The 22739-nt window shown below is 50.6% G+C and overlaps 1 protein-coding gene across 1 annotated transcript; it reads left to right on the top strand.

Moving 5' to 3' along the window:
• Window positions 1-3871: 3871 nt before the first annotated feature.
• NR2F1 (nuclear receptor subfamily 2 group F member 1) lies at window positions 3872-13762 on the top strand. Its single transcript, XM_027605205.2, has 3 exons — window positions 3872-4666; window positions 7083-7610; window positions 12691-13762. Exons 1-3 carry the CDS (start codon window positions 4204-4206, stop codon window positions 12969-12971), a joined length of 1272 nt encoding a protein of 423 aa, XP_027461006.1. The 5' UTR covers window positions 3872-4203; the 3' UTR covers window positions 12972-13762.
• Window positions 13763-22739: the final 8977 nt, after the last annotated feature.

Here is a 22739-nt window from a genome sequence, read left to right on the forward strand (position 1 = left end):
AGGAGCCCCTGCCTGCCCCAGTCGCCTCCTCTCCGTCAGCTGCGTACAATGGGCCGCCTCTTGCAGAGTGCATTAACTGTCTCTCCATTACTCGAGCTGGAGGGGCTGTGGGGCAGGCACGGAAAAGGCTTTATTCTGCTCTTTAAAGTCGTCTCTAGTCACTAAGCGGTCGCTGACTCCCGACTTGTAGGCTGGAGAGACCGGGAAGCGCAAAACGCACCCCAAACACGCAGCGCTTCCCAAACCCCTCCCTGGTGAAATTTAAAGTGAGAACGAGTATTAAAAAACAAACCCTACCTCTGTCAATACAGCGTGGCCATTTACACCCACCTTTACCTGAGGGCGTGTTGAGGATCGGGATGCTGGAGCTGAGACAAACTTTTACGCTCTCCCGAGTCGAGGGGCGGGCGGGCGAGCGCGGCTCCTACCCCCAGCGGCTGCCGCGGCGGCTTTGTCACTCCGCACAGCTCCGCACCCGCCTGAGCCTGCCTAGGGAGCGATCTCAAAACGAGGGGGGTGCGAGTGTGCTATTGGAGAATATGTAACTAATAGAAGTATCATTTTCCCCAGTACGATCTTTCAAGGAAAAAAATCCATTGAAAGAATTTTCAAAGTGCTGTCTCCGTTTGGAGAAAAGGCGCAGGCTGCCTGCGGGGAGGGGAGGAGAGACCCGGCTGTGCGCCTCCCGGGCGCGGCTCCCGTCCGCTAGGTGGCAGCCGGAGCCAGCGATTCCTGCAGGCCCCGCGGCGGGACCGCTCCTCCTGCCCGCCCCTCCTCCCACGACCAATCGCCTTCGGGAATCGGGGTCTCTCTCTCTCTCTCTCTCTCTCTCTCTCTCTCTCTCTCTCTCTCTCTCTCTCTCTCTCTCTCTCTCTCTCTCTCTCTCTCTCCCCCCCCCTCCCCCTCTCCCCCTCTCCCCTCCCCCTCTCCCTCTCCCTCCTCTCTTTCTCTCCTCTCTCTCTCTCTCCCTCTCTCCCTCTCTCCCTCTCTGCTTCACCCCGTCTCCCTCTCCCTCTCTCCCGCTCTCCATCTCTCTCTCTCCCTCTCTCCCCCTCCCTCCTCCCTCCCTTCCTTTTTCCCTCTCTCTCTCTCCCTTTTTCCCCCCTCCCTCTCTCCCTCCCTCCCCACTCTCCCTCTTTCTCCCCGGCTCTCTCACTCTCTCTCCCTCTCTCCCTCTTTCTCTCAATCTCTCCCTCTTCTTCTCCTTCTTTCTCTCTCTCTCCCTCTCTTTTTCTTTCCCTCTGCCTCCCTACCTCCCTCTCTCCGGCTCTCCTCCCTCTCCCCTGCCTCTCTCCCCCACCCTCCTCTCCCCACTCCCCTCTCCCCACCTCTCCCCATCTCCCTTTTTCCCTTGTCAGTCGCTCGCCCCTTTCCTCTTTCCTGGGACTCCGACTTGACCGCACTACCCCCCCCCCCATGAAGACTTACTACTGTTTTATTAATAATTATTTAAGCGTTGTTTAAAGTTTGGAACAGCTTGAGACTACCAAAGAGGAAAAAAGAAAGAAGGAAAAATCGGATTGATTGTAAAGTTTATTTTTAAAATCATCATGGGAAGAATAGGAGCCGTTGATTCAGATTGATTTTGTGGCAATAGCTGCATATTCCAGGAGTGTGTTTTGTCATAATTAAACCTTTAAAACCAATGTATACTTTGGGCCAAAAAATAGGGAGTCCCTACCTTGTTTCCTAAAAGGATCTAAAAAGAGCAGAATCCACACTTGGATTATGCTTATATGTGAACGAAGAAAACAATTCAAACCCAGCATATTTCATGAATCACTAAAATGGTGAGTTTAATTCTCATTAAAAAATTTTCCTAACATTTTCAACGACACTCTGTTCATGTTCATAAAACCTAATTTTAAAAACTTTTCAGAAGAAATCAAAATAATTTCCTTCTAATTCTCTTTTAACCATTACAAGGCATTCTCCCCCTCGCCATCCCTTCCCCCTCTAGTGTTCGTGTGCGTGTGTGTGTGTGTGTGTGTGTGTGTGTGTGTGTGACCATAGACGACCCATACTAATCAGGTCTCAGAGTAAATAGCAGCGCAGGGCGATCTCAATGTAAATTGCGCTTGTCAGAAGCACACCCCCCTCCCTCACTTTCCCTCCTCCTCCCCTCACCATCCCCGTCAGTAGGTAGCTAAGGGGGGGGGGGAAGAAAGAAAGAAAAAGAGGAGGGGGGAGGGGCTCTCCAACCAATGGCGTGCTGGAGGCTTGGCTAACCTTAGACTCCCATTTTCTCTCCCCCCCGATTCAGGGCTCTGACCAGTCAGTCGCCTTTGATTATCAGTTGCCAGCAGCCCTTCTCTTGGCTCCTTGACACGAGCTCCATATAAGGCAGCGATCTCCATAGAAACGTGTCAGTTTCAATAGTAGTGTCAAAGTTCACTATATACAGACATTCGCGCAGATCCCCCTTTCGGAAACATTGCTCTGCGAGTCCTCCCGTTTAAACGCATTCAATTTTGGGGTCTCTCTCTCTCTCTCTCTCTCTCTCTTCTCTCTCTCTTCTCTCTCTCTTCTCCTCCTCCGCCTCTCTCTCTCAATCTCTTTCTCTCTCTTCTCTTCCCTTCTCTCCTCTCTCCCTTTTCTTTTCTTACATATTCTATTAGTTGTTTCCCTTGTATTCCTCTTCTTTCTCTTTTTCTCCCTCCTCCTTGTCTTTTACTCCATTCCTGCAGAAGAGAGAGGGCTAAACTTAAAAAAAAAAAGGAGGAGGAGGCACCCCCTTCGTATTCTTCTTATCGTTATTTTATACATATATGATTTTTTTTGGAGGGAGGGTGTTGGTTCCCGGCTGAAGAGCACTTATTTAAAATACTAAAAAAAGAACATTTTTGGGCGATCTCCAGGGTTTTTTTAACTAGCTCTGTGTGTTATAGCAGAAGAAGCAGAAGAAGGAGCAAGAAAGAGGAAAAGAAGAGGATTATTTATTCGACCTACTTTGGATGTCTCTCGCTTTTTTTTTAATTGCAATTCTTTTTCTTCTGATTTTTATTTTTTCGATTTCGCTGTGAATTCGTCGCCGGCGTGAATTATCTCGTATTTTTCTCCCTCTCCGTCACCTCCCGAAAGAAGAAGGCAGCGAGAGCCCGGCGCCACCGGCACAACAAAAAGAGCAAAGTGTGTGATCCTCCTCGCCGGCTGCCTCCCTCTCTCCAGCGCTGCCTTCCTGAATGGCTGGCTGCGTCCAGCCCTGGACCTGGCCCCCCGACACCAACGCGCCCTGATCACCGCCGGCAGCCTCGCCCCGCGCCCTGCTCGGCTCACCGCGCTCCCCTCAATCCCGAGCCCAGCGAGGGCTCCCGCCGGGACAGCGGCGGCGGCGCGGGCGGCCCCGACACGGGCTCGCGCTCCGGCTGCGGCCCCGACTCCAGCTCGGACTCCCGCCCGGGCCCCGGCTCCTCCAGCGGCGCTCGCCGCTGCAGCTGAGGCGGCGACTCCAGCGGCGCCTGCAGCCGCGACCTCCTCCTCCTCCGCCTCCGCCTCCTCCGCCTCCGCCGCCGCCCTCGCCGGCTTCCTCTATGTCGGCTCAGCCGGCGCGCAGCGTGTAGCCGGAGCGGCCGGCGGGCGGGCGGGCGCCCGGCGCGGGTGAGCGAGTGTGTGTGAGAGTGTGTGTGTGCGCGGGGGTGCGGGCGAGGCGGAGGGCGACTGTGTGCGCGCGCCGTGGCCCATGCCCGCCGCCCCCGGCGCTGCGCCCCGCGCCGCTCCCGGCTGCCGCCTGTGCCATTTCTGATTTTGCAACTTGGGGAAGAAGAAAAAAGCGAGAGAAGGGAGCTTGCTCGGTGGGGGGGGGTGGGGAGGGGGGGAAGGAGAGCGTGGCCCCCCCAGGATCGGAGCGCGGGGGGAGCGGGCGAGGGGAGCAGGGGTGTTGGGGGGGGAGCCAGAGAGCCTGGGGGGGCTGCAAAAAGAGAGAAAGAAAACAGCAGGAACCACAACAAAACGCCAGCAGGGCGGGCGGGCGCGCAGCAGCAGCGGGGCGGCCGAGGCAGTAGCGGCGGCAGCGGCGGCGGCGGCGGAGGCAGCGGCCGGTGCCCGGCTCGGGCTCGGCTCCCGCGACCCCGGGGCGCCCGGCGGGCCCCCCGCCCCCTCCCCCTCCCCCCCTTCCCCTTCCCCTTCCCCTCCCAGCGCGCCCGCGCGCCCCGCGGCCCTCGGCGAGCAGCTCGGCTCCCCCCAGCGCTCCCCGGGCCCAAAGATATGGCAATGGTAGTTAGCAGCTGGCGAGATCCGCAGGACGACGTGGCCGGGGGCAACCCCGGCGGCCCCAACCCCGCAGCGCAAGCGGCCCGCGGCGGCGGCGGCGGCGGCGGCGAGCAGCAGCAGCAGGCGGGCTCGGGCGCGCCGCACACGCCGCAGACCCCGGGCCAGCCCGGAGCGCCCGCCACCCCCGGCACGGCAGGGGACAAGGGCCAGGGCCCGCCTGGCTCGGGCCAGAGCCAGCAGCACATCGAGTGCGTGGTGTGCGGGGACAAGTCGAGCGGCAAGCACTACGGCCAATTCACCTGCGAGGGCTGCAAAAGTTTCTTCAAGAGGAGCGTCCGCAGGAACTTAACTTACACATGCCGTGCCAACAGGAACTGTCCCATCGACCAGCACCACCGCAACCAGTGCCAATACTGCCGCCTCAAGAAGTGCCTCAAAGTGGGCATGAGGCGGGAAGGTGAATATTTCTTCTCTGCTTCTTTCCCTGAGCTTCGCCCGCCTCCCCGGCCCTCTTTCTTTCTCTCGCGGGGGTGGCTGCTGTATGGGGCTGGAGCTCCTGCGGTCCCGGCCCTGTCCCAGCTTCCCTGTCCCCGCTGCCTTCCTCCCCTGGCGTCACCCCCCCTCCCCAACCAAGCTCGCTGCCGCTGCCTCCCCCTCCCGGCCTGCGCTCCTCTCCCTGGCTCCTCCACCCCTCCTGCTGCCTGCTCAGGATTGTGTCCCTGGGATCGTGAGCTGTGGCTTAAAATCCCTCACTTCCTCTGTCTTGGATATGCTTGGTGTGTGTCTCTTTCCCGCGTGTGCGTGAGGATGCTTGGGGGCTGTGCTGGCATGAACTTGGGGAGGGGTGCTGATTTCCCCCAGAAAACTCTTCTGTGTTTTTCATTCCACTTTCCCCTCCACCTCTTCATACCCTTTATTTAAAATTGGGGAGGGCTGGGGACTGGAGTACCCTGAACCATAGATTCATTGCTGCATCACCCTTTTGGAAGCTTAGCTTGGAAAAAGAGGAGTGAGATTTATTGCACTTGTAGGTCTAATTAGGGGGGAAGGGGGGCTTCTGGCCTGTTCACTGGTTCCCTCTCCTCTTCACCGAGCTGGGGGCCGCCTCCTCCAGAGCTGTGGCCTTGTTTTCACCCCTCTACTTTGAAAGGAAAGTTTGTGACTGAACCGTCCTTTCATAGTTGTGTCATTTTTTTAAAAGCATGATACTCGTTTTATTTCTTCATCAAACTCCACCCTCTGCTTAAATACTGCATACAAATTACAATTTACAACGGCATTTACCGATCCTTCTGATTTGGCTATAATGCATAGACTGCAGCTGGCATGAGCTTCCACTTCATTTAATCCCTGTGTTGTATGGGTTTGGTTTCTTTTAACACAACTTTTGATGTTGTATTTAGATATGCTTCATGTTCATGTGGCAAGAGATGCAGCACTTTTCTTATAAATATATTTAGCCGTTTACAGTTAAAGTTTATCTCCTGACAATCATTAAAGATGTCTTATAGTCAAATTAGCGAACCAGTCAATTTTGCAGAATGCAGATTACTCCTTCTTGTAATTGACTTTAAAATTATATTTTATATGCCACAAGAAAAGAAATTGAATTCCTTCAGATCTCAAGGAGCAGGCAAATATGACGACTTCATTTCTAGCTCCAGGGAAATTTTGTAGGCATCTGAAAAAAAAAAAACTGAATTGTGCTCTCATTTAATTGAAAAATAACTGCCAAGTTCAAAACTATAATTAGAAAAAAGTATTCTAGCTGTTATGTTTCAAGAGCTTAAATTGCATTGGGGTTTGCGTTAAAATTAGAATCAAAGCAAACTTAAGAAAATAGTGCACAACCTGAAATAAGACAGCTATGTGTACATGGACATATCTATATTAATTTGTTGGGGGGAGAGTTCAGTAGCCCTAACTTTTCCTAAAGTTGTCTTTGTTTACATGGCAATTTAAAACGCTGGCACTGTTGAAGTAAAACATACACATTAAAAAAAAAAAAACTTTGGTCAGCTTTAAGAACTCAAAGCATGCTTACGTTTTGCATTCAGATGGTTAATGAATCCAGTGTTTTTGCAGTTGCAAGCTCGTGCATTCACTGGGCAAAAGCTGGCTGCAGGTTGCAGTGGCACCTCACAGGACAGACATTAATTATATTTCCCACTTTTTTCAATAATGTTTGGCTACTGTAAGTTCAACTTTTTCTTGAAATTTTTCAATTTTCTGTTGCTTTTAACAGTGAACTTTGTGTGGGGCGAAGGGGAGGAGGGGGTAGGGGAGGGGTGCAGGATACTTGTTTTCTATTCAAAAGTTGTAAGTGGTTATGTAACTTGTATCTATTTTAAGGATAATTCTATAGCATTTTGAGAGAATATGGAAACATTTTGAGCAAAACACTGCTTGCTTGCAAATGAAGAGGCGGCTAGGCATTTGCCTAGAACCACAACCTTCCTCTGGTTTCGCCTGTTCTTTTTTGTTTGTTTTGTTTTACTCTGATTTGTTTCATTCTGGAGGGGTGAGTGGGATTTCATTAACCTGTGTATTGCACCTTGGTGGTGGAGGGGGTTGGGTGGCACTTTCTTGGCCATGCCGGGCTGGGGGCCCTGAGATCAGGCCTAGTTCTGGCAGGGCTAGGGTGGCCAGGGGTGCAGGCGATGTCTGGGCATACTGAGCCGCGGAGCTGGAGGCTCTCACCCCAGATTTCCTCCCGGTGTGGGCTGTGAGTGAGAGCGAGCGCGAGAGAAGATGCGCCGGGCGCGTGTGGCTGTGGGAAGAGCCTCCGCATTGTGTCGGGTGCGCTGCGGCGCGCCGATGTTCGCAAGCCCCCTGGATGCACATTGCCTCTTTTCTCTCTTTCTTTTTGTCAGCGGTTCAGCGAGGAAGAATGCCTCCAACCCAACCCAATCCAGGCCAGTACGCACTCACCAACGGGGACCCCCTCAACGGCCACTGCTACCTGTCCGGCTACATCTCGCTGCTGCTGCGCGCGGAACCCTACCCCACGTCGCGCTACGGCAGCCAATGCATGCAGCCCAACAACATCATGGGCATCGAGAACATCTGCGAGCTGGCCGCGCGCCTGCTCTTCAGCGCCGTCGAGTGGGCCCGAAACATCCCCTTCTTCCCGGATCTGCAGATCACCGACCAAGTGTCCCTGCTGCGCCTCACCTGGAGCGAGCTGTTCGTGCTCAACGCGGCCCAGTGCTCCATGCCGCTGCACGTGGCGCCGCTGCTGGCCGCCGCGGGCCTGCACGCCTCGCCCATGTCCGCCGACCGCGTCGTGGCCTTCATGGACCACATCCGCATCTTCCAGGAGCAGGTGGAGAAGCTCAAGGCGCTGCACGTCGACTCGGCCGAGTACAGCTGCCTCAAAGCCATCGTGCTGTTCACGTCAGGTGAGGCTGTGGTCGCCGGGAGGGCAGGCCGCGCCGGGGACGACAGCAGGCCGCGCTCCGCCCGGCCCGGCCTCCTACGCCGCGTCGCCGCGCCGGCCTGGCCCGCCCGAGCCCGACCTTGGGCCTGGCGGGGACTTGCGGCCCCCGGCGCCCGGACGCGGCCCGCCGCGCCGCTGCCATCTTGGGAGCGCGGCGGTACGGGAGCTGAGGCGGCTGCGAGGCGGGCGGCAGGCGGCCCGGCTCGGGGGCCTGGACCCCACGCGGGGCCGCGCCCGCGGCGGGCGCGCGTCCTGTGTGTGTGTGTGTGCGTGTGTGCAAGGGGGTGGGGGGGGCGTTGGAACTGTCTGGCTGCGCGTGTGTGTGCGGTGTGTATGTGTGTGCGTGTGTGTGCGCCAGCGTTTAGTGTTTCTGGGGGAGGAGAGGGAAGGAAGAGAACGTGGGAATGTGCCTTTCTCCTCTGTGTGGCACGCTCCCTGGATGAGTTTCCCGACACAGAGCGACACACACAGAGGTGGAAAGAGAAGAATACGCGCAAATAAATCATAAATAATCCCGCTTTATTGCTGCCTGATTTTCCCTTATCGGAAACCATTCATGTTTGCAGTTGTTGAGGTTATTGAGGGTTGTAAAAAACGGATTCAATCTAAACAAGAAAGATAAAAAACAAAAGGAATACTGTAGAACCCGCAAGTATGGGAGGATTCCCACCCCAGAGATAAATCTCACAGCCATGCAGAACACACGAACATTGGAAATTTAACAGAGTGTCTTAAAAATATCAAATTAAATGTAGGTGGTGGTAACATGCATGTTAACAATTTCTCTTATGATAGATGGTTCAAATTAACTTCCAGGAAAGTGCATTAACGTTGCCTTTGAAGGCTCTAGTCAGAGCCTCTGAGAACACTGCCCGCTTTTTATTATTGTAACCTGCAAGAGGGAAACATATAAACACCCGGGACAGCAGGTAATGGGGGGAAATATAAACAAAGCCAGAAAGGAGGCTGGTGGGGAACAGAGCTGCTCAGATTGGGTCCCGGGCCCTGCCCACTGTGAATAGGGTTAGCTGCAGTTTTACTCCCATTATTGGCACTATTGTTTTTAATTCCTCCATTCAGAGAACAAATAAACCGTCCTAATAAATCTATCCTAGAGCCAGGACCTCCAAAGGCCAAATTAAAACCATTCCTGAGCAGAGATGGCAAAACCCCTTTCCCAAGGCCTTGTTGAACAGTAAGCAATGGTATAATCTATCAATATTTCCTGGCTTTCATGCGTGAAGAATCGTATTTACATTGTATTAAAATGCCTCTTAAATTTGCACAATATTGTAACGTAGCAAATGTAGTATTAATATCGATCTGAGCAGCAGATAATTTATTTAGACAAGAGCATCTCATTTGTATGCAGGGTGGCCAGAGCCGTGGACTTGGACTGCCCCCCTTTTACTTTCAGTGCAAATGCAGGTCTGCTAGTGGGAGAGGGAGTTATTCTTTGCAAGAGGATAAAGTGCAAACCTTAAAACAAATGGAAGATTTATTGAATAGCCTCCTCAGTGTTTGAATGCATTTTATCTTAATAAGTCTTCTTGATGGAAACGTGTTTTTCAAAAGTGACAAAGAGCCTGGGAAGCAGCGACGGGGCTGCTTTAGCTCTGGCAGGCCTGGGGCCTGGCTGGCTCTCTACTCCCCGGCTCTTTAGCCAAATTAATCAGGAAGCAAGCCAGTGTCGGGGAGGCAGGGGTTTTAAAATCTCATCCAGTGAGGTGTCTTGAAGCAGAAATGTGACTTGGAGCTGGACAGAGGTCTTCTCAGGAAAGGTCTTTGCTCCCTTTTCCTTGTCCCCTACTAAGGTTCTTTGAACTCCCTGGACTTTTCTGATCTCCTGCCCTTTCCCAGAGAGAGGCGAGGACGGTGCTGGCCGCAGGGAAGATTGTGGAATTATTCATGCTTTTCTTTCAACTTTCCATCCTAAAACATCCCCGTGAAAAGTGTTCCTTTTTTAAAAGTTTTCCCGAAGAAGTTTCGGAACCATGTCTTCAAGGTGCAGGGGAGGCTGAGAAGTGAACACTAACATTATTTTGTTGAAAAATTGCAAACAGAATATCTGAACATGGAAATGGAGCTGTCAGTAGTAAATTCACCCCCCTCCTCCCTACAACACATTTCCACTTTTGACTAAACGTGTTTTGATTGCTAGCCAGAAGGGAATTCATGGGAAGCCTTCTCAAAGTCATCCAACTTTTAAGCAAACTTTGAATGATGGAAAAGACAGTTTTAGACATATTGTCCAACGACGTTTGCTCCGGCTAAGTATTTGAAGCTGGCACGGGGGTTCCCTGTGGTGGTTTTCACATTTGGCCTCCGGATGGTATGCTTAATCCTTAATATTCTGGACAGCATCCAAGGACTAGGTCATGACCTGAACTTACTTTTTTAAAAAATTCATTAATTCATACACCTAAATATTCCCTCAAATAAATGGGACCTCCTCTGAAAAGAGCCATCTAGTTAACATAAATACAATAAATCCATTTCAGCACAATAATAACTTTGATTTCTAGTTATGGCAGCTGATTACATCTATATTTCCTGAACACTAAACTCTTTTGAATGCACACCATGAAATACATTCTCTGCACTACAAAGGCTAAGCCGGGAGGGCCTGAGCAGTAGTGGTTATTTATTTACATAATTTCTTTTCCATATACTCTAGGAGAAATATTGAGGGTTCCCACATTGACACTACCACATAAAAAGTGAGGCATGGATTCTATATATTCTACCTCCTTGTCTGACCTCGGGTCTATCTCATGGAATGTAAATATGTACTGCATTACACCCCTTGCTCACCTCGCCTTGCTTCCACAGCCACCTAATCGATCTGAGAGCTCATACTAACTGTCCACAGTTGGGAGACTCCTGTTGCAGGAATATCCAGAGTGGGGATGAATATCTAGAGTGGGAATCCAGGCCTGAAGTGGGACTCCTGCTGGAGGGAGGCCACGGAGCTGGCCGGCTGACACCTGGCAGCCAAGCCCCGCTACAGGCATTCTGCCTTCAAAGGAGGAAAGAAATCCAAGCAGCCAGCACAGGGCCCAAGCAAGCCCTTCCCCTGCTTCTCTCCCTTGGAGTGGCCTAGCTGGGAGAAGGGTAGTGTCCTTGTGCTCTGGGGGCCCTAATTGTAAATATCAGATAAATATTTTACGGACCTGAGGGGATGCCATATGGGTCTTTAAAAAAGTCTGCTGGAGTATCCGTGGGTCCTTTTCATACTGCATTGTCTGACGCTGAAAGGGATCCTGTGGCATAATGGGCAGATAATGCATGTAAAGCAAGATATATGTAAATATGAGTCTGCATGGTGGCCACTCAGCAGGGCCAGGTTAGCCAGCATGGCCAAGGGCAGACCTCAGGGCCCCCCTCTCTAAGCAGTGAAGCCCCAGAGTGCTTCTGCCCTCGCCCTGCTAGCCTCTCACTGGCTTCCCAGATCAGGACAGTGTGGATGCGCCAGAGTGGCTGGCAGGAGTAATTAGACATCTGAGAGGAACCTATTCTGGATCCAGGGTCAAAGGAGACCCACCTTAGAAGTTCTTGAATTAGCACTAGTTTTATTTGTATTTTTGCTCAAGGCCGTTGCCTTGTAGATGAAGGTGTCAGAATGCTTTGTAAATCCCAGTTCTTGAAATATAAAGACCTAAACCTCAGAAACTCAGCAGACACGGGTTTCACTTTGAATCGTTTGGTGTGACTTCTTAGGGTCACACTTGCCCATTCACAATTATATAACGTCCTGTTGGGGGCATTGCCATGCACGAATTTCTTCCCAGATCTATATATTAGCAAACTCTGCCTTTGATCTCTAGTCAACCTCCTGACTGGCTAAGGGCTCCTCTGTGATCTTCCTGTTTTTTAAATATTTATTATTAATATAAGAAAAAACACAGGCGTTTGAACTAAGAGAGGAAGTTTTCACTTCATTCCTCTGATTCCACCTTCTTTTCCATTTCTTTGCCTTTAGTTAGTTGATAGAGTATAAACTGCTGTCTTGAAATATTTTTAGGAGACCGTGAGGAGCCTTGGTTGATACAAGATAAACACACAGGTTTTAAGATGCTGTCATTGTGTGTAAGTGCCTTTTTCCCCTTGGTCCTGCAACAGGAAGCCTATCTCCCAAATCCCACCCCCCCCCCTTCACCTCCCCAACTCCCAGTTTGGAAGCTGTAACAGCAGCTGTCTGCAGCCCAGCTTTGTGTCTGATCGTTGAAGATGTCTCCTTTCCTCAGCCTGGAGTAACTGAGCCATATTCCTTCTGATTATTATACAGCTTACAGAGATGTGACCAATTTTCAATTACTTGATCTAAAGCACAGATTAGAAGTATACACCCTCACTGAGGATTTGCTGCAGAGTTCTTGCCTGCATAGATCGTGGATCTCAAATCCTGTATTGCTGAAGCCTGGGCTCGATCTGAGTCCACACACTGCCAGCCCACGATTCCTTACCCCTCCCAGGTGTTTGTTAACCAGACAGTCTAGGTTCTCCTTGAGGATTTTTGTTGGGGTCATTTGGGTTTGAGAGGGAGGACTCCAGGAAGCCTGCAAGTACTGTCCCCAGGCTACGTATTTCTTCAGGGCTTCTGAACACCCCGAAATCAGGGGCAAAAGTCCTCCCTTTAATGAGCACAGCGGAAAGATGCTCCCCTGCAGGCGGAGGACAGGTTGCTTCGCACAGCAAACATGGCTCCAGCATCGTACATTATTTAATCCAAAGGTGAAAGAGGAAAAACAAAGGGACTAGAGAGGTTGCTGCCTCTGCATGTGTGTGCTTCCGTCTCCAGCTCCCCTAGGCTTGGTGGGGGTGTGATTTATTTTCATTTGTGTTGGGGGCTGAGGGGAGGGAATGGTAAAGAAGGATTGGGGAGGAATGGAGAGGAGGATTTTTCCCCCCTTTTCCCTTCTATTTTGTTTTCCCCCTCTTATCAACTTAAGCACATTTCTCATGGCTTGTTCGTGCCTTTGCTGTTCACTAACCTGTGTGTCCCATCCCCTTTTCTGTCCTTCCTGTGGCCGCACGGGCAGATGCGTGCGGCCTGTCGGATGCCGCCCACATCGAGAGCCTGCAGGAGAAGTCCCAGTGCGCACTGGAGGAGTATGTGAGGAGCCAGTACCCTAACCAGCCCAGCCGCTTCGGCAAACTCCTACTGCGACTGCCCTCCCTGCGTACCGTGTCCTCCTCGGTCATCGAGCAGCTCTTCTTCGTCCGTTTGGTAGGTAAAACCCCCATCGAAACTCTCATCCGGGATATGTTACTGTCTGGGAGCAGCTTCAACTGGCCTTACATGTCCATCCAGTGCTCCTAGACCTTGGGCGCTTCCTACCTGCCCCTGCCCCCCTAGAGACTCAGAGGACCGGCGGGGGGCCATGGACTCCAAAGCTGCGGGGACATCAGGCGGCTGTTGCGGGGTACAGCTGGGCAGGGGGGAGGTGGGCCGGGCCAACAGGAGCAGCCCACCTTGCAGAAATGCAACCCGAGCTGCAAACCAGGAGAAAAAGAGACTCTCTTTAGGATCAGATCTGTGAACATGTTGGAAAGGAAAGAAAAAGGACCTTGTGTCTGGTGAGAAAAGGAAAAAAAAAAATTGGAAGAGAGGACCATGAGAATTTTAATAAAACAGAAGGAGACTAATGGACCTTCCAGGATTTATTGTGGACGGATGTGGATATATTCTGTACAGAAAACAACACACATGGAAGTGGACTGAATTCTATGTAGAAACACACACACACACACACACACACACACACACACACACACACCCCAAACATTGTTATTCATTTTGTAAAATACTAGTCTTTATTTTCATTTTTTTGTAAAATTTAAACATCGTATGCACATAAAAAAGGAAACAAGAATTAGGGGAAAATAACATTTTCCAAATAATTATAAAAAAATTGTCCTGTGTCTATGTATCTATATCTGTTTTGTATTTTTTTCTGGTTCCAAACCAGATTTCCTGTGATTCTATACTAATAATTTTTGATATAACCCTTTGCTTCTTATAATGAGTGCGATATATGTTGTCAAGGCTGTTCTTCAAGAATTAAAATTGAAGTGAAAATTTAAACAAAAAAATAAAAGAATTTAGCAAAACCCACGTGTCTGGTTACTTGACAGATGTCATTAAGTGCAAGAGAACCCTCCAATTAATTTCCACTCCAATTATTATTAGAATTGGGGAGGTGAGGGTGGAAACTTTTAAGGTCCATTACTAAGTTGTCTAGACTTAATTCCCAAAACCAAGCCACTGCCTTGGTTTTGTAAATGCAGAGGGTCAGGCTCTGTGTGGGCTGGGGTGGGCAGGGAGAGGGCAGCACACCTTGTTTGCTCCCAGCAGCTCTTAAGACCTTGTGGATGGTTAGTGCCCTGCATGGACTTAAAGCGGGAAGCTGGGGTGGGCTTGGTTGTAAGTGGGGGTCGAGTCTGGGGACCACCTGCTTCAGTGACTGCAGGGTGGGGACTTGCCTGGCTGGAGAGGCTGCAGAGAGGCATGGAGAGCTGATGTGGGGGTCGAGGGCAGGGGAGGGCTGCTCAGAAGCCTCTTGTGCCTGTAACTGGACGATGGGCTTCTCCCCAGCTCTGGGAGAGAGTTAGGGCCTCAACACTGCCAAACCTACTTTACTTCCCCTTATGGTCCGCTGCAGAGCTGGCTAGGGTTTACCTTTCACTCCTGACCCTGTGACAGGGGTTCCCGGGAGGGCCCTCAAGCTCAGTTGGGTGAAGGGAAAGCCCCACCCCCACCCTGCACTTATGGGCGTGGACCTGGAACTTGGGAGTTGGTGAGCTAGGCTAGAGCAGGTTCTTTCCAGAAGCACCGTTTGGGCTCTAGTGGCCCTTCCAGGGCAGAAACCTGCTGCTGAGGCCTCTCTTTGGGTGTGCGTGGGGGGCTGCTCTCTTGCAGCTTTCGGAGCATGAATGTTTTATAGGGTTCTAGTCGGCGCTGTGAGAACACATACTACCAAGGGAGCTTTTTTCCAAACGTATTAATAAAGCCAGATCTTTTGAAATAACACTACTCTTACTTCCTCCCCCACCCCTCACCCCCAAACAGGCCTTGGATGAGGCAAGAGCTTCATTTTCAGAAGTCATTGACAAAGTTCTGCTTTCATTTGCTGTCTAGAAATCTCCAGGTTCCCCTACTCCTTTAAAAAATGTATTAACAAGCTCCAAGCCACCTGAGGTTTTAATATTCTAGGTGCAGGGCAGCGGAGCGGGGGTGGGCAATGCCACACTCTCTGTGGAGAAACCCCCACAGGTCCACCTGCCACCCGACCTGAGCCTTAGGGAGGTAGGACAGGTATAGTGTGTGGTGCCTTCCTGCCCTCGCATGGGTCCCATCCCTCCCTGGGCTTATCCTTTGCACTATACCCATAGGCAATGTCTTTGGGCCCAGGTTGACTTCCCTGCAGAGTGAGCACCCAAGGCCAGATGGGCAAGGGAAGAGATCATATTTAACTCCCGACCGCCTCCCAGAAAGTCTCAGAGAGCCCTCTAGGGCTGCCGGATCAGGGAATGTGGGGCTTGGGGTGGGGTAGGCTGCAGCCTGGCGCTGAGGGGGAGGGGAGACGAGTTGGCTCCAAGCGCTCACCGATCTTTGCTGCCTTTCTTGAAATGAGATGTAAATATATTCATTACAGTGTGATCCTTCTGATGAAAACAGATAAACATTTTTGTAGGTCGGAAACGTATTTTCAATTAATTTCAATATGGAGGCCCAAGCACAAGGTGCCCAGTGTGGGGACCCTTCCGGAAGCCAAGGCCTGGGATGTCTGAGGCACTTGCTCCTGGGTCTAGAGGTGACAGTGGTAACTTGTCTCTTGCGGGACTGGGCTGGGAGCATTGCCCATGGCCTGAGGAATCCTGCGACCTTTCTAAGCCTAGGCCTAAGCCCGGAGCCGAGCAGCCCAGCGTGGGAAGAAGAGCAGGCCTTCCTCTATATGGCTTCACGGACTCCCTTGCAGGCTCCGTGAGGGAACCAGGAGGCCGAGGTGCTGAGCAGAACAGAGAAGGAAAAGGTGGTCTGCTCCCATGCTCAGCGGACCTGGCTGGGGGCGGCAGGCAGTGGGTTTCTCCTGTGCAGTCTCCTTGGTAGCATTACACTCATCTTCAGAGGTCTCTATGTGTCTCAAGCAGAGAGACAGAGCCTCCCTAGAGACTCAGCGGCTCTGTGGGTGCTCCTTGGGGCGCGAGACAGGCTGCCTGAGTTCCGTGGCTTTTCACTCTCAGAGAGCGAGGTCGGACCCACAAATCTGCTCATGCTAACGGGAGGTTGAGGAGCCGAGACTGCACTATTTAAGCCACGGGTTAAGCCTTCCAACAGCCAGGAAGCGCCCTCTCTGCTCCCTGAGCATTCTCAAGGCTCCCCGGCCGGACTGCCCGGTGCCCGCGGCCCAAGAGCTAAGGACCCGCGAGCAGTCGCACGGCCTCCTTGCTGTGCAGAAGGGCAGCCCCAGTAGTGGCTGGGCTGCCCCTGTCCAGTGCCCTGCATGCCCTCGGACCCTGGAAGCCACTGGACAGAAGGCGACATGGAGTGGGTGGGACTCTCGCCTGCCTGGGTGGCCGCCCAGAGGCCCCTGAGTAATGAGCCGGCTTTCGAGCCAAGCGCCAGGGGGAGCCGTGGAACTTGGGTGTGAGGCCGAAGGCAGGTGTAGGCTGGATGGTCACCTTGGAGCGCGCAGCCCCGCCTTGGCCTGCGGAGGCGTAGCAGCCCTAAGGAGTTGGGAGAATAGGATTGGGGTAACTGGGCAGGATAGAACTGACAGGGTCCCCAAGGCTGGAGGAAATACATCATAACTGTTGGAGAGCAGCCCACACAAGGTGACTTCCTTCTCAAAATTACCTGTGACATATGAAAGCCAACGCTCCCCTTCTAACCCAAACACTTGCTGGGCGACTGAGAACTTTAGGGGCTTTGAAGTCAGTTTAAACTACTTTAGGCCACAAGCTTTTCTGAAAACATCAAAAAAAGCCATCTTAGGACGTCCTCTCCTCTGGGAATTTCTAGGGCACAAGGCTGCACCTCATCTGCAGCCAGGGGACAAAGAGTGGCCTAAGGGAGTTAAAATGTGGCCTCTGCCCCACAGGCACACCCCAAACCGCGACCAGGCCTGGGGGGAAGCCCCGGGGCTGGGGATGGGGTGTGCCGCCGGCCGCCAGAACAACCCTGGGCTTCCGGGACTCTGCCCCTTACGTTGGTTCAGCCTCATGGTCTCTGGCTGCTGCAAAGGGTCTGGGTGGGCTTCCCAAGGCCCCATCGCCCAGCTTTGAGGTCAGGGGCACTAGGGCTATGGAGCCTCTTAGATCCAAGCCCACCTGAGCTCGTCTGCTTAGAGAGTGCAAAAAGTTTATTTTTTTAAAAAAATCCTCCTCCTCCGCTCATAGGCAGTCCTTATATCTCCTCCAGTGCCAAATCACCTCCGGTAAGCTACTCGAGTCTCCAGAACAAACCACCCGAATGTCTCTGCAAATGGAAAACCATGAAGGAAAACCATGAAGGGGGAGGGTAGGCAGGGAGACGCAAGTGGAAACTAATAAAACTCTTGTTAGAGGGCCTGCTCAGGATCCGAGGCGGTCACTGGGCCTTTTACTTGGAAAGCCAAAGAGTTGTATTCCTAAATGAGTTAAAGACCCATTTACCTCTGTCGTGTTCTATTCATCAAGCCACAAGTTGAGAGTTCCTAACATGAAACTATTTGTTTGCTTACACAACCAGCTGGGCGCAATTTCACGTCTGAGATATCTATCTGAAAGCGCCTCTCATTTATTATCTCTCCTTGTCAGCGAATCCATTTTCCAGCTCCCCCTCCCCCCTTTGGAGTTTATTTATTTATTTTTGGTGGGACTTCTTTGCCTGGGAGGACCTGGGTCTAGAACGCTCCCCAGGGAGCAGCCGGTCCCTGCGGGGCTTTCTGCTGTGCCCAGGGCGCATGGACCAGGGGGCAGCAGAGGCGCGCTCAGGGCCACCGCTGACCCCTTGCAGGCGGCCCGAGAAGGCCAGGGTGAGGGGGCGGGCAGCGGGTGGGCCTGGCGGGGACACTGCGAAGCTGCCTTTCTCCCTGGATGTCCTCCCTGCTAGCTCTCCCAAGAGAAGCCACAACCACCTGTGTGAGGAGGGGGTGGGAGGAGGCCCGGGAGGGGAGTCCAGGAGCCTCTCTCCCAGATGGGGGCCCGAGATACGGATTGAGAGATGCTTTTACAAAGCCTCACCTAATCCCATGGGGCCAATTTCTTCTCCCTGGCTGGGGCCGGAGCGCAGAGTGAGTAACCAAGATGTAAATAGTTTGTGTGATGGGTTGGGGGAGGGGGGCAGCGCATTTATTGTGTGTGCGGAGGGAAGAAGGCTGCACGTGGTTTCAATTTTGAAGCACAAAGAAATAACATGCAATGCAGAAAATAGGTTTATGAATGTAATTGAGAGGGAAAGAAAACAATTAACACGGTGCACGTTTGCACACTCTCGATTCTCCACCCCTCGCCTTCTCTTCTACCCCAATTTGAGAAATCCGGGTCATGTGAATAGAGTGGGTCTAGGCAGTTGGATCCGGCTGACAAGGGAACCCCTGATGGAGATCAGAGTGAGTGGGTGGATAATGGTGTCTATCCATCTCCTAGTCTGCTAAGGCCTCTCCAACCAAGCTGAAATGCGAGGGATCAAATCCCCAAGTCCATTGTATAAAATATCAGTAGTTGTAAAGGGTGGAAAGGAGAAGGGTGTCTGTAAGGAAGGGAGAGGGAGAAGGAGAAAGAGATAGCCAGGGATTTCTTTAAGACAGACCAGGCTGGTCTCTGCAAGCTATCCTATTGTGTTGATTTAGGAGGACATTTGCTGTATATAACGTTTAAGGCTGATAATATCATTGCGCAGCCAGATAAATAAAGCGTTGGCCCAACAGTGGGGTCAGCGATCGATCTCCGGGCTCAGAGGAAAAAGGAGAGAGACAGGATGGAGCACGAGGCTCTGTCTGTGTGCTTGTCAGTCGGCATGCAAGAGCCCGAGTGTGTGTGAGCGTCAGGGTGTGCGAGAGAGAACCAAGTCTTGAGCTGGCCAAGCGGCTCATTAGCATTCCTAACCCATGGACCTGTGCTGACAACTAACAGAGATATCCCGCTCGCCACCAGGCCTCCTCTCCTTTTGTCTTCAGATCTGGAGGAGAAAAAGATTTCTCGGTGGAAGCTGGAGCCTGAACTTCCATGTGGTGGATAGAGAGTCAGGGTATATAAAGAGATGTTTCAGGATCTTGCCTGATCTTTCACTCTGCTTTTAAAAACTTCCCTCCTAAAGAAGGAAGTTTTTGTTTTGTTTTGTTTTTTTTGTTTTGTTTTGTTTTTTTGCTTTTCTCTCTTTAAGTGTAATATGTTTGTTGAAACTCCAAGCTTAAATAAGAGAGAAAATTCTCTGAAAATATTTTGCCATTTCTCCTTGTTGACATGCAGAGAGGTGGATGTTTATATGTTTGGCTCACATACACATGTAAAGCTGGTACTTTTAAAGATTTCTAGAACATAGCAACCAGGGGTTGTCTGAGATTTTTGTTTCTCTTCTTTCTTCTGCTTGGTTTTGTTTTTGTTATGACAAAATTCACTTGATTTTCTATAATAAATGTTCTGCTTATTACTTTATCAGTCCGTCATTGAAGTACAGTACATCTCTCAAAATGAAATAGGGTCTAATTTTTATGAACTATCAGAAATGAGCAATTTTAGAGGCCTCCACTATTCTAAGAAACATTTTAAGATTATACTCATTCGTGCAGCTTTAATCACCTTACACCTATTTTGGGGAAAGTGTCTTAGTTAACTATATCTCATAGGGATAAATACTTATCTACTGCTCCCCTAGATCCTGCGCCTTGAACTCCATCAAATGAGGCAGATAGTTTTACATCGGAGTGTACAAATTATCCCATGTTGACAGATGTTTGTCACTTAGTAACTTCTTTCCAAGTTTCCCCCCCCTCCCCTAAGCCTTCTTTCTTCCTTGCTTTGTTGTTTTAAAATATGCATGTCTCTCACTGGAATGCCAGTCACGAGTGCAAACTTTGTGTCCAACCTCCCACATGAAATGATCCTTTTAGAGGGAACTCGATATGTCTCAATCTGCACTTCACTCAAAGCCTGTGGGTACGGGCCACTCACTCACTGGTCCTGGCTCCAAAATAACTCAGCAGAAACGAGTTTCCATCTAAAAATCCCCTCGAATGTCTCCCAGGGAAGAAATATAGCTCCTATAATTAAAGGAGGCAACGGCCAGAGGGGGAATGCAGCCGGCAGCCAAAAAAAAAGTAAGAGTTTTATTTATTTGCTGATTGAACTTGGGTTGTCACGACCAGCAGGTTTAATGCACACTGGAAGTGCTGGTGGTTTGTACTGTGTGCGCACCAGAGGGTGAGGTGGGCAGGAAAGAAGGGGAAGGGGAGGATGACACGGAACAGGGAGAATGAAAGAGGTGAGGACAAATTTGGGAGACAGAGAATGATCTCTGTGGGACAATGTGAGGCAATTTCCTAGCACTGGATTTGCGTAAAAACTTGCAGTTGACGGACAGGGGTGGGGGGACCTCAGAGGAGAGGAGGGGGTAATTATAGTAAACTCTTAAATGTGGGGTATCGTCAGGAAAAGGAGGACTCTGATTTCCCTAGAAAAGTAATGTGACAGCAGGAAAATTATTAGCTGTGCTGTGTGTGGCGGTTTCTGTATGTGGGGGGTGGAATTATGAAGAGAGGAACCCGAGAGTAGGGAAGAAGTTCCAGGACTCAAAGCAGAAGTGCCATGGAGCCAGAAGCCCTCCACCCTCCTTGGCAAAAGTTGCCTAGTAGGTGTGGATGTGGAGTCTCTAGAAGACATCATCTTTACATCTTATTTTAATTAGTTTCATCTATTTGAACTGATTCTGGCATTAGAACCACTTATAGGATGATTCAGCTCCCAGGATGAAGAACACCTCCCCATCTCTTTGACCCCCCCCCACCCCCCCCCACCCCGCCAAAGCTTCAGAACAGAAGGAGTACTCAGTCTGGGCAGCTCATTTCTATTAAAAAGACAAAACTTTAGCACTGATGAAAAACAGATGAATTTTTTCTCCCTCTCTCTGAAACAGTTACTCTCTTTTACTGATGTGAAGTGACGTCAGCAAAGCCTGTCCTATCCCCTTGGAGAGAAGGGGGGGAGGAGGAAGGGGATGGAAGGAGGGAGCTGGGAGAAAGAGCTAGAGAAAAAGAGAAAGAGCGAGCTGAGAGAAGAGGGGAAGGGAGGGGTTGGGAAGGAGAGATTGAGAATGAATATTCTCCACTTTTTGACCAAAATCCCACAAAGAGTGGGCAAAACAATGCTTTAGAAGCCCATAATTGATAGGACACCTTTCTCTACTCTCACCCGATCTACATATTCTAACATATGGAAAGCTTACAGGCCCTGTGCACTTATAGAAGCCGATAATGCATTAGCTCTCAGCAATATTTACAGCACCACTTTTAATACACACCAGATGGTTCGCGACTGTGCCGCCTCAGCCAGCTCGCTCCTCGATTTTACTCGGCGGCACTTTGTTGCAATTACGCTCCATGCTGAGACCAATTTTATTGGTGACCTATTTTTCATATTTGTAGCATTTTATGTTAAAAACCTCCTCTCTGGCCTTTTTGTAAAGGGCAGCGCTCAGGAAAGGAGAGCTTAGGAGGACGGTGGGGCTGTCTAGGTGGATATTAATATTTATCATGATGTTACGTACCTCAGGTTTAAGTGAGTAAACCGGATAGACATAAATACTCTGGTCATTACGTTTGTTCACTCACCTCCTGTTTGTCAGACCCCCACGGACTGTCTACACGGCGCGCTTGCCTCAGAGTCAATACACCGGACCATAAATATTGTATTCCATTAATTATCACGCCACTGGCTTATCCTGGGCGCCGGCGTCCTCGAGCGACGCAGGGCAAATGAGGACGCTTCCCGAGCATATTTCTAGGCTGGGAACCCCGCTGAAATTTCCGCCGTGCCTGGGAATTCCTAGAGCCTGAGCGCCTGGCTCAACCCGGGCTGGGCCTGGGGCTGGCTTGCGGGGGAGGGGTGTGCGGCGGGCAAAGGCCCGACACCGCCAGGAGCGCTCAGTACCTGTTATCTTGCGGCGCAGAAGGCCACAGGGAGAATCCCATTTGGCACGCCAGGAAAGGCTTTCAACTTTATCTCCCGCCATGTAAATATCCCCGAGTGCCCGACTCCGGGACTTTGTTTTGCTCCGAACAATATAAATATCCTATTTGCTACAACGCAGGTGTGCTCTTCCTACCCAAACTCTCTTTTCCCCCTCGTTTATAGTAACTCTTTATACCCCCTTCCCCTGGTTAAAAAAAAAAAAAAAAATCACAGATGTTTACTTTATTGATATAACCTATACCATGGTTAGGCTGAGAATAATATGCCTCAACTAACAGTCATTTAGCAAATAATAGAGGCGTTCTGGATGCTTTCCAACGTTACACATGTACTTGGTCATAAAATGATACGTGGAAAAATTAACATCTGCTTTCCTAAAATAAAGTGTGCCAAGTAGCTCTTTATGAATGCTTCCCTCATTTTAAAAAGAAATATGGAGAGATAAACTGGCACCCAGATGTATAGCATATTTATAATGGTTTTAGGATTTAAAGGTAGCTATTCATTGCACAAACCATTTGAAAACTGACGGTTTAAAAGCTACTTAACCCCAGACATCTTCGAATCCTGAAGAGTCTTCCAAATTTTATTATTTAAAGAGGAATTTACTGTAATTTAATTGTGTATCAAAGCAGAACTATGTGCAAGTCGGGGCACTGCAGCCTGAGCTCAACAGAAATTCCAGCCCGCCTTTTATTTACCTAATTTCTCAGCAAGGTTCCCAGGCCCTTAAGAAAGCAGAGCTGGAAAGTTTAGTTGGGCTCTTTTTTGTTGTTGTTTAATTCCACTATTAGGAAATGAGGCCTACCTTTGAATTATTTCATTAGGGTTTGGCCTTTTGGGGGAAGGGGTGGGAACCATAATCATTAGTGGCTTTTTATTATTTCTACAATAAATGGCTAGATTCTTTGTTGAATAA

The sequence above is a fragment of the Zalophus californianus genome, chromosome 5 (assembly GCF_009762305.2).
Source record: "Zalophus californianus isolate mZalCal1 chromosome 5, mZalCal1.pri.v2, whole genome shotgun sequence".
Taxonomy (NCBI): Eukaryota; Metazoa; Chordata; class Mammalia; order Carnivora; family Otariidae; genus Zalophus; species Zalophus californianus.

Excerpts from the sequence above, each read along its gene's own strand:
- NR2F1 (XM_027605205.2), top strand. The coding sequence starts at position 4,204 with ATGGCAATGGTAGTTAGCAGCTGGCGAGATCCGCAGGACGACGTGGCC. Across the intron at positions 4,667-7,082 it reads AGTGGGCATGAGGCGGGAAG|CGGTTCAGCGAGGAAGAATG; the intron begins GTGAATATTTCT and ends TCTTTTTGTCAG. Across the intron at positions 7,611-12,690 it reads CATCGTGCTGTTCACGTCAG|ATGCGTGCGGCCTGTCGGAT; the intron begins GTGAGGCTGTGG and ends CCGCACGGGCAG.